Raw genomic sequence first — 11092 nt, 5'->3', positions numbered from 1 at the left:
GCTTCCGAAAAGTGTCCTCATCATTCACCTGTCCTCTGTCTATCCTGTCTATCCTCTGTCTGTCCTCTGTCTGTCGTAAAACATGTTTTTATCTTAAAAACTGAGTCTAGAAAACAGAATCCACAGTGAATCGGCACCAGCGCCATTTTACTTTTTTAAAGCCGTGAGTGTCCGCGTGCCCCTGCTGCCCCGTACACGAAGAATTACTTACACTGATTGGTTGGTGATGGGAGGGGGCGGTGCCACATCGCCACAAATCATTTTTTGATTGGTTGATTTGTCTGTAACTCTGTTGTTGACGTTTTTTAATGTACAATAACAAACAAGGCATTTTGGAAAAGTGCATGAACAATTAACATGAAATACAGTAAATAAAATAAATAACCGGGTCATGTTGAGTATGTTGAGGGTTATATTTGACCAGGTTTAAGAGAACCAGCTGGTTCACACACACACACACACACACATACACAGAGTTTTCATGATTGTGACTCCTGGCTGTTTCAACGTGAAACGGAAACCTTTGTTTTTCACATCACACCAATTTGCACATTCATTCACTGACAGAATGAAAGAGAAGAAGCTCAGACACAGATGGTGTCATCACATGTAGATCATCATCAGTGGACGTAGAAAAGACGAAACCTCAGCGTGAAACTCGTCACTTTGCTCAGATCAGCGAGCAGAGAAGAGCTTTCAGAGAAGTCATGACTCAGCAAAACCTGAGAGGTCATGATAGTCTACAATGTCATGTTTGAGTCAGTCCAGAGCTGTGGAAAAAACACAGAATACACCTGAAGTGGGACAATGCATTATGGGTACTGTCATCATACACAGTCTTCAGGACAGGGGGCGCTCTACCCTGTTTAAATAGGTTTGTCAGAGAAGACAGTTTTCTACTGAAAACTGTTTGTTTTTTACAGTGTAGACATTCAGATAATTTCACAGTTTTTTAAATTGATAACATGTACACACACACACACACACACACACACACACACACAGTAACATGCCGAATCAACACAGTCTTGTGTAGAAACCTGGAGCTCGTCTGTGAGACTCTGGGATTTTTCACGTTTGTTCAGTGGTTATTTGAGTTCAAATGTCTTATTTTGTCTCTTCACGTTCAGATTGACGTCAGTGACACAAAGTGACCACACGAGGCAGCAGAGGAGCAGCAGCTCCTGGACTTTGGTGTGGGAGAGTGAGTGGTTCACAGACGTCTGTGTAACAGCTTCATTCTGAGAATGATCATTTTTTATCATATTATGTTTACAAACGTCTTTGATTTATTTTCATTTCTTCAGCATTGTCGGTTGTTACATATTTACCTTGTGATGTTCTATTTGCATATCTCGTCATTATTTTGAGTTGCATTTATTTAAGTCTGTTACATCAGCCTCTGCTTCACTGACAGGAAACTTTGAAAAGTCTGAAGCTCTTGAGTTTTTAAACCTCATTAAAATCAGGAAGTTTATTTTTAAACTTCATTAACATTTGAAAAAGTCAAGAGTTCAAGGGTTCAAGGATCTGAGACACAACAGACCCTGAGGGACAGAGACAGAGGAGGCAGATATAGAGTCAGAGACAGAGAGAGTCAGAGACAGAGACAGAGATAGAGTCAGAGACAGGGACGGAGACAGAGACAGAGACAGAGACAGAGATAGAGTCAGAGACAGGAGAGACAGAGACAGAGACAGAGTCAGAGACAGAGACAGAGATAGAGTCAGAGACAGGGGGAGACAGAGACAGAGACAGAGTCAGAGACAGAGACAGAGACAGAGATAGAGTCAGAGACAGGGACAGGAGACAGAGACAGAGACAGAGTCAGAGACAAAGTCAGAGACAGAGACAGAGACAGAACAGTGGCTAATGCTAACAGGTGGTCAGAAAGAGTGTCTTTGTTCGGTCTCACTCGCTCACTCGCACACACACACACACACACACACACACACACACTTGTCTCCTGAAGCGAGCAGGAAGATAAAGAGTTCCTTGACAGAGGACGGAGGAAATGAGACGATGTCAGCTGCTGGAATGTCTCCTCGTTTCCTGGAGGACAAATTTATGTTTCATTCATCCTGCAACGACACAGTGAACGTATGAATAATGACTCATCAACGAGTCACACATAAAAACATCTACGTCACATGATCTCATCTTTATCTCACTTTTGTAAAGCGCACACACACACACACGTTCAACATTCATGACTTGAGGGGACATTGCATTGACTTAAATTCATTTCCTGGAGATTTACGCTAACCTTAACCACAATTACTACTGGCCTAATCCTAATCCTAACACTAACCTTAAAATGTAGTCATTTATATCATGAGGACCTGATTTTTGTCCCCACAAGGAAGACAAGTCCCCATAATGTGACTGTAAACAGGTTTAGGTCCCCACAACATTAGTAATACCTGGGCAAACACACACACACAGGAAGAGGTGAATCAGCAGAAACATTAACTTCAGTTTATTTACACGTTTGAAAATCTGCATATTCTGTACATTCAGTAGTTAGCGGTGAGGAAGACTCGCGTGATTGGTCACATGAGACCATGTGTGACGTGTTTCCCTGACGACCAATGTCTGCTGAGGAACCGACTGACACACACACACACACACTATAAAACACACACACACACGTACACAAATTCCCTCACACACGCACACAGAGATTTTTTAAATGAATCAGACTCAAAGTAAAAGTGACGTTCAAATGACTCAGCATTCATAACCCTGACAACGTGACAAACGGACGCAGACGAGAAGACGATCTTCACACTTTCACTTTCCTCGACCTGAAGGTCAAAGGTCAAAGGAAACATGAACTGAAAACACCCTCGTGCAACTTCAGAGTAGTGATTTTTTTAAAATAGTGACTTCACACATTGTCTAAAAAATAGTTCCGTTCTTCCTCTGACGTACATTAAGTGTCAAACCTTTTTTTTTTCCACTTTGACCCATTTTCCCATTTGGTATATATGTCATTTCCACAGTAATCCAGCAGGTGGCAGTGTTGTTGTCCAGTGGAAGCCTGTTTACTTCCAGTAACTTACATTGTTATAATAATCAGGACTAATGTAAAGATTAATTTAAGGTAAAAAAAAACAAAAAAAACCCTCATCAATTCACAGTTAATATGAACGGGACATTTTTGGCCTCAAGGTGCTGAGAGGGAGTAAAAGACTAATCTGTGTTTTTCCTCCAGAGTAAATCATGTAGCACATGGAAAATCCTGCATATTTAACGTACAACGTTGTGTAACTGCGTTTGAAAAAGGAAACACTTGAAGAGTTCAAATGAAATCATATAAAAATTGTTTTTTTTTAAATGACCAGGTCTGAAAAAATGAAGATTAAAAACAAATGGCTTCAAATTTTTGTTTTTACTTTTCTCCCATAATTCATTTTGTTGCTCGTCTTATTCAAATTCATATTTATTGTAAACAGTGAGGGTGAAAATAATCTGATTTAAGGCTTTAACGCACGGGAATATTTGTGATTTGAAAACAAAGTAAAACAGGATTTAAACGTCTATTTATAATTGCCAGAATGTTTCAGAGTCAGCTGTGAAGTCTTTGAACTCACCACACAAACAAAAACAACAACAATAAAGTCACAACAAACAGATCCTTATATTATATCCAAACTTTAAATACGTTAAGAAGAGCAGAGATCAAGGCTTAAATAAATCTACAAAAATATCTGTTGTACATATTTACACTGACTGTGTGTGTGTGTCAGACAACACACACACACACTTACTCAGAGATAAAAAAACACAGTGAGTTAATGAGTGAACATGAATTCACTCACTTCAAATGTTCATGATGACATGTGCTTTAAAAACGACAAACACGACGGGATCGATGAACGGGTGAAAGTTTCAGCCTCGAGAATAAAAACTATCATGTGATTTAATCAGCAAGCACTTTAATAAAACTCACTCATTCACACCGAGCTTCCTGTTGATGTCTGGATCCGACCAATCAGCAGCAGGAAGAACATTCTGATGATCTCTCATCATTTCAGCCTGAAATCTGAGTCCAAACCCCTGGTGCTGATGTTAAAGTCATTGAGCATGACTGACTGTTTCCATGATCATGTGACGCAGAGAGTCAGAGGCTGGCTCTCAGCAGCAGGGGGCGCTGCGATGACTTGTGTGAAGTTTCTCAGTTTCCACGTCATTTTATCTTCAGCAGTGAAGATGAACCAGATTAAATGAAACCAGATTAGATGACAGTTGATTCTCCTTCGACGAGTGAAGACGTTAAACTGGACAAAGAGACGCGGACAGACTGTCGCTCAGCGTTTGACTACAGACCTGACGATTGCATAGTCTTCATTCCTGACAGCAGGGGGCGTTACAACGTCTCCCTCTTCACACGTTGTCAAACTTGTGTTTTAAATAGTCTTTCATGACTTTAGCGACGGGCAGATCGTCCAGCAGCTTCAGACTCTGGAGGCCGATGCACTGACGGGTCTTTATCCGACACAAGTCCTGCAGGGTCCGAGGGTGTCCTGGAAAAACAAAGACTCGGTCAAACACAGTCTCACAATTTGGATTTAACCACTTAGTCGAGGACAGAGGACAGTGTCCCCGTGGACAGGATGTTGTCCTCGCTGTAGCAAACAAACATGCAACCTTTTATTCCCACGATGAAAATAAATTTAAAGTTCAAACAAAAAGTGACAGACAGCTGTGAACCAGGGACAAGTCAGGCGGACAGCTTTGGACACGTGCAGAGGACAGGGGACAGCGGGTGAAACACAAGAGGACAAGACGGAGGCAGAGGATCTGTGGCGCCCCCTAAAGGGGAAAAACCGGACGTATAAAATTGACAAAATGGAAACATTAAGGCCTCGGTTTCCAGCGTCATTCATGAAGATTACATCAGGAAAACAAACTTTCTGCACTTTATTCAAATGAAAGTCAACGCTGTCGTCATGACGACGTGGACGTCACAGCTGTGGCTCTCAAAGCTTTTGTGTGAGCGGCAGAAAAGAGCCGGCGGCGTCTGTCACTCAGCGAGGGACGAGTCTTTGATGGCAGCCGTTAATCCAGGTGCTGGAGGTGTCATGTGACTCGCCTCTTTGATATCAAAGACAGAGGAATGTGACCGTTGTTCCCCCGCCAACAATCGGAAACCCTACTCATACTCTCTCTGCTTAAGCCCCGCCCACTTCAAACTCTTCATACCAACATCAGCTGATTGGTCAGAGACGGACGTCACGGCAACCACGTGAAAAAAAAACGTCCTCAAAAATATCCTTAAGTTCCAAAATAAGGGTGAGTGACAGGGTGAGAGTGTGGTGACAGGGTGAGAGTGTGGTGACAGGGTGAGTGTGTGGTGAAAGGGTGAGAGGTGGTGAGAGGGATGACGGGGTGAGAGTGTGGTGACGGTGAGAGTGAGGTGAGAGGGTGACAGGGTGTGAGTGTGTGGTGAGAGGGTGAGAGTGTGTGGTGACAGGGTGACGGGTGAGAGTGTGTGGTGACGGGGTGAGAGTGTGGTGAGAGGGTGACGGGCTGAGAGTGTGTGGTGACGGGGTGAGAGGGTGAGACTTACTGGTGACCTCCTGGAGGAAGTCCAGACAGGGTCGGCTGAGTCCTGACATGCCAGCAGAAATGTCCACAGGCGTTTGTCCCTCGTAGTTTCTGGAGTTGGTGTCGGCTCCGTACGTGTAGAGCATCTGTGCGCATAGAACATCGTCTCTGAGTGCGGACAGATGCAGCGGCGTCTGACCGTCCTCCAGACGGCCCAAGTTGGTGTCCGCCCCCCTCTGCAGGAACATGCGGCAGTACGAGTGGTTCCCTTTGATGACGGCGTAGCGCAGCAGGAAGCCGTTCTGAATGTCGATGTTGGCACTGTGGTCCAGGAGGATCCGCACGCAGCTGGAGCGCTCACGAATAATGGCCAGCTGCAGCGGTGTGGTGCCCTTGTCGCTTAGTGGGTCCACCTCGGCCCTGAACTCGAGGAGGAGGCGTACGAAGGTGTCGCGGCCGTAGTGTGCGGCCACGTGCAGCGGCGTCCAGCCGTCGTTGCTTTTAGCGTTTATGATGTCGCTGCGAAACTCGGACTCCAGCATGAGGCGGGCGATGCGTGCTCTACCGTGCATGGCGGCGTAGTGAAGAGCTGTGAAGCCGCCGATGAAGTCCTTCACTGTGGGGTCAGCTGTGGACACAAGGGGGAGGAGTTTAAGACAAAGAGTCAAACACAGGAGGAGTGTTTTTATTTTAATAATTCTTTTTCAGCTTCTTAAATGTGAATATTTTCTACTTTCTGTAATTTTTCAGCTTCTTGAATGTGAATATTTTCTACTTTCTGTCATTTTTCAGCTTCTTAAATGTGAATATTTTCTACTTTCTGTCATTTTTCAGCTTCTTAAATGTGAATATTTTCTACTTTCTGTCATTTTTCAGCTTCTTAAATGTGAATATTTTCTACTTTGTGTCATTTTTCAGCTCATTTCATTTCAGCTTCTAAATGTGAATATTTACTTTCTGTGGTTTTTCAGCTTCTTAAATGTGAATATTTTCTACTTTCTGTCATTTTTCAGCTTCAAATGTGAATATTTTCTACTTTCTGTCTTTTTCAGCCTTAAATGTGAATATTTTCTTTTACTTTCTGTCATTTTTCAGTTTAAATGTGAACATTTCTACTTTGTATTTTTCAGCTTCTCAAATGTGAACATTTTCTACTTTCTGTCATTTTTCAGCTTCTTAAATATGAATATTTTCTACTTTCTGCAATGTTTTCTTCCTCAAATGTGAACATTTTACCACTTTTCTGTCATTTTTCAGCTTCTTAATTGTGAATATTTTCTACTTTCTGTCATTTTTCAGCTTCTTAAATGTGAATATTTTCTACTTTCTGTCATTTTTTCAGCTTCTTAAATGTGAATATTTTCTACTTTCTGTCATTTTTCAACTTCTCAAATGTGAATATTTTCTACTTTCTGTCATTTTTCAGCTTCTTAAATGTGAATATTTTCTAATTTCTTAAGTTAACAAATGTTCACCTCTTTGAACTCTAACATTATAATATTCGAACACAATAAACTAAAAGGTTTTCAACTCACACAGAAGTGAATGAAAGGCCGTCTTATTCAGTGCAATAATGCCCTCTAGTGTTAACAGTGAGAACCACCAGATGAAGTAAGGCTTCAGCAGCCAGAGGGACAGAAACTGACCTCCGTGTTCCAGAAAGACTCGCACACATCTCTCTTTTCCTTTGGCGGCAGAGAAGTGGAGCAGCGTCCAGCCGTTGGCGTCGCGGACTTTGGGCGAATATCCCTGCTCCAGCATTCTCCTGACCGTGCACACGTCTCCGGCTGCCACCGCAGCCTGGATCTGCAGCTCATCGTGAAGCTCCGGGTTCCTTCTGCAGTGATGGTTCAGCATCCTGTCACATGTCGGAATGGGAATGTTGATCTGTACCTAACCGCTGTTAGGAAAAACCAGTCAATACATTCTGTGTTCACGGCAGAACAAAGAGTCTCCTGCCTGCCTGCCTGCCTGCCTGCCTGTCTGTCTGTCTGTCTGTCACACCTCACCACTGATCACTCAGACACACATATAAATAATATAGAAGTTTGACAGTATTGACGCACTCAGACGCTTTAGACACAACTGTCATCAGTGAAAACAGCAAAGACAAAAGAATGCAGTGAAGACTCAGGTTGGGGTTCGATCCCAGGCTCTGTGAGTCTACAAGCTCATGAGTCACTGGGAAAAGACACTGAGCACTGAACTGAACTCCAAACTGCTCCTGTGCACAAGCATGTGAATGAGTGATGCAAAGTGAATGAGTGTGAATTGATCAACTGTCCACTCTCACATGCACACCTATGGTCAAATTAGAATGTCCACTCTGTCTAAAGCCCAAATCTGCATGTGCTGGGACTTATTTTCTTAAATATGTGAACTTCTCACTGTGACAGTGACAACTCTCAAATAAAAGCCTTTTTACCTTTTGACAAGCTGATAAGACGGGCTTCTCTTAGTCATATCGAAGCTGCACCTGTCGTTGTACAGCTGCACCGTCTGCACTCGGTCTCACTCTGTCTGCAGCAGTTATCCTGCAACACAAACAACACCACAGTCATTCACAGCTAAACACAACAGTCTGTCATTTCTGAAAACATCAGACATCGCAGCAGAGCTGCAACTAAAGATTACATTCACCTGTCCATTATTTACCAACAACAGACTGAAGACATCTTTATACAGAAAAATAATAGACAGTTCAAATGAAATGAAAAAGGTCAAATTATAACACGATTAAAGATGGAGTGAACGCTCAGGTTTTTTTTATCATTATTACTTAGTGCAGTCGATATATCTGAGTGATTTATTTTGTTTTAATTATGTATTACACACAAACTTTAACTTTGAATAAATATTTATTTTAAATTAGTCCGTCTCTATAATCCACATGTTGTGCCTGAACTTATATAAAATAATTATATACATTCATTGTGTTTCTGAGAACATCTCTGTCCATACTTTTTATTATTAGTTCAAACTGTGAATTACTCACTTTTTTATTGACTTTTTCTTGCGCATCAGTTTTTTCAGCCACATTGTAACAGTTTAACTTCCTCCTTCATGTGTTTAATATTACTTTAAAAATGTAATTGCTACAATCAGAATAAACAAAGTGGAATTGAAAACATACACATGTGGTTTAACAGCACATCCACGTGCAGTTAAGACTCACGAACAGCTTAATTTCCCTGTCTTTACTTAAATATAATGATGTGATTATTTATTATTCATCATTAAATACACGAACTTTACACTTAAGACAAAGTGCTGCATCAACAACGCTTTAATACCCGGACCTGGAGACTCACACACACAGTTTACATGAGTTGAAAATCATGAATGAATGAATGAATGAATGAATGAATGAATGAACTCGGGTCTAAGCGGTTTGATGAAAATCCAGTGGACAATAGAAAAAGCCTTTATTTGCTAACACAAATAAAACAAAGCAAAGCTCGCAGTGATTAAAGTTCAGCAGTCACAGGTGAAACACACCTGTTCATGTGATTAAAACGCGGTTTCACACTTTACACAGAACGCGATAACATTTCAATTATTGATTTAAATCAGAATGTGTTTGTATTTATGTTCACTAGCCTGTTAGCTAACAGGCTAACATACTCACTAGCGTTCGCCTGGCTAAGCTAATGTTGAGGTTTAAACTGCATTTTCGCGCCGTCACTTTCACACAAACAACGAATACTCGGAGTTTAAACGTGTCGGAACTTCACTGTGACGCTTTTACCCCCAAAAACAACAAGTTTAAAGTAAAACAAAGATTGTACACACTCACAGACGAGGAGCCGACGCTGCTGCGCTCAACCAATCAGTTTCCAGAAGACAACACACGTGACAGCGGCGTCTCTCTCATGTTTGTCCGCTTCCGTCAAACTCTTAAACATCCGCGTGACGAAAACAAACGTTTAAATGTGTGTTTGTGGCGCGCGGAGCATCTTTTAAATCACTCTTTTAAACACACACAAACTCTCTGTGTGTGAGAGAGACAACAACAACGACACTTCCGCCCATCACACCTTTCACAATAAAAGCTTTGTCACTTCCGCTTCTTCTTCTTCTTTACGGTATTCCTGCGTTAATGAGCACTACCGCCACCTACTGTCTTGAAGTATTTACCGGAGGAATCAAAAAGGTTGTTTACCGAACTATTTAACAACATTTCATCATCATCATCATCATCATCATCATTATTATTACTGGTATCATTATTATGTTTATTCTTATCCTTATTATTCCCATCATTTAAACAGTTATTTACACACCCACAAAATAACATAAAACAAACACACAAACACAACTGGACATTTATGAGGATCCCGTCAGGATCAACTCAACTCAGTTTCATTTTATTTGTATCACACTAAATCACAACGTACATTATCTCAAGTCTCTGTAAGACAGAAACATTTGTTGTTGTGTTGTATTTTGTTTGTTGACAAGTCCTTGGCTGTGTTAAAACACACCAATATAAATGCATTATTATTGCTGTTATTATTATCATTATTATTGTTACTGCAGGTGCCACATTCAGCAGGTTAAATGGTACCAGGTGAAGTTATCATAGGTATGATGGTCACATGTTCCATAACAGAATCTCCACAGATTGTCCGGGTCCTGCAGTACTGTGCAGTGCAGCTAGAGGGCATGTTTTATCTCCTGTTCTAGAGCTCACAGTCCAGCAGCTGTGGAATCACTCCACAGTGATGACCTCTGACATGTGGCTCTCACCTCACTCATTATGAAGGTCATGAAGAGAACAGTGAAGAACCACACCATGAAGAACCACATAATGAAGATCCACACCATGAAGAACCACACCATGAAGAACCACATCATGAAGATCCACACCATGAAGAACCACACCACGAAGAACAACATCTTGAAGAACAACATCATGAAGAACCACACCATGAAGAACAACATCAAGAAGAAGACTCAGGTGAACCTGCAGTTCACAGAAAGATGTGTGGATGAGGCTAAAACACTGAACAAACACCTGCTGTCTGATGACCTATCATGTGTTCATCACCTCACATTCTGAAAAACCTCCTGTTTACTTTGAGGTGAGCGGTTAATAACTTAAAGCCCACATAGACCGGAAGCTCCAATTAACGCTGCGTTTGTGTGTGTGTATCTGCGTCATGACCTCGTTTATGAAACCCTAAAGATTCAGAACAAACAGTTCAGCCACTGCTGAGAAAATAGTGTTGTATTGTTTTCCTGGGCTCTGCGAAGCGGATCGACACTTCCTTAATTTGATGTCGTCATCAAAAATCCTCACCACTCCTCTCACCACCGTAGCGCCTCCTGGTGCGGGCACTAGTCCGGCACATCCGGTTGCGTACATTCAACCGCAGAAGAAGAAGAACTACTCTAGTTGTAGCTGCTGAGATGCAGAGCATCCACCGTGTGCCAGAGGGGGAGCTGTGTATCTGAGAGCTGGCCTATCTATTACGTCACTTCCAGGTACCTGGCCAATCACAGGACAGTGGGAAAGCTCTCGTTGGCTGGCCAATCA

The 11092-nt window shown here is 42.0% G+C and overlaps 1 protein-coding gene across 3 annotated transcripts; it reads right to left on the bottom strand.

Moving 5' to 3' along the window:
* Positions 1-2463: 2463 nt before the first annotated feature.
* On the bottom strand, positions 2464-9575 carry asb7 (ankyrin repeat and SOCS box containing 7). 3 transcript variants are annotated; one of them, XM_044017811.1, is made up of 5 exons: positions 9346-9575; positions 7979-8087; positions 7200-7411; positions 5576-6181; positions 2464-4529 (listed from the first exon to the last, which is right to left on the bottom strand). In XM_044017811.1, the coding sequence occupies exons 2-5, from the start codon at positions 8014-8016 to the stop codon at positions 4390-4392; spliced, it is 996 nt and encodes a 331-aa protein (XP_043873746.1). In that variant the 5' UTR covers positions 8017-8087; positions 9346-9575; the 3' UTR covers positions 2464-4389. The 3 variants fall into 3 exon arrangements, with proteins under 3 accessions (XP_043873746.1, XP_043873748.1, XP_043873745.1); XM_044017813.1 differs by having other exon boundaries at positions 7200-7453; positions 9350-9575; XM_044017810.1 differs by having other exon boundaries at positions 9350-9575.
* Positions 9576-11092: the final 1517 nt, after the last annotated feature.

Source organism: Solea senegalensis, unplaced genomic scaffold, assembly GCF_019176455.1.
Source record: "Solea senegalensis isolate Sse05_10M unplaced genomic scaffold, IFAPA_SoseM_1 scf7180000015857, whole genome shotgun sequence".
In the NCBI taxonomy this organism is placed as follows: domain Eukaryota; kingdom Metazoa; phylum Chordata; class Actinopteri; order Pleuronectiformes; family Soleidae; genus Solea; species Solea senegalensis.
This window is presented reverse-complemented; position numbering and strand designations above follow the sequence as displayed.

Bases quoted from the DNA above. Each gene is read 5' to 3' on its own strand.
- asb7 (XM_044017811.1), bottom strand. From the start codon at position 8,016: ATGACTAAGAGAAGCCCGTCTTATCAGCTTGTCAAAAG. The intron at 6,182-7,199 runs GTCAGTTTCTGT...TTGTGTCCACAG, and splicing joins AGTCTTTCTGGAACACGGAG to CTGACCCCACAGTGAAGGAC. The intron at 4,530-5,575 runs GTAAGTCTCACC...TTGTTTTTCCAG, and splicing joins CTTCCTCCAGGAGGTCACCA to GACACCCTCGGACCCTGCAG.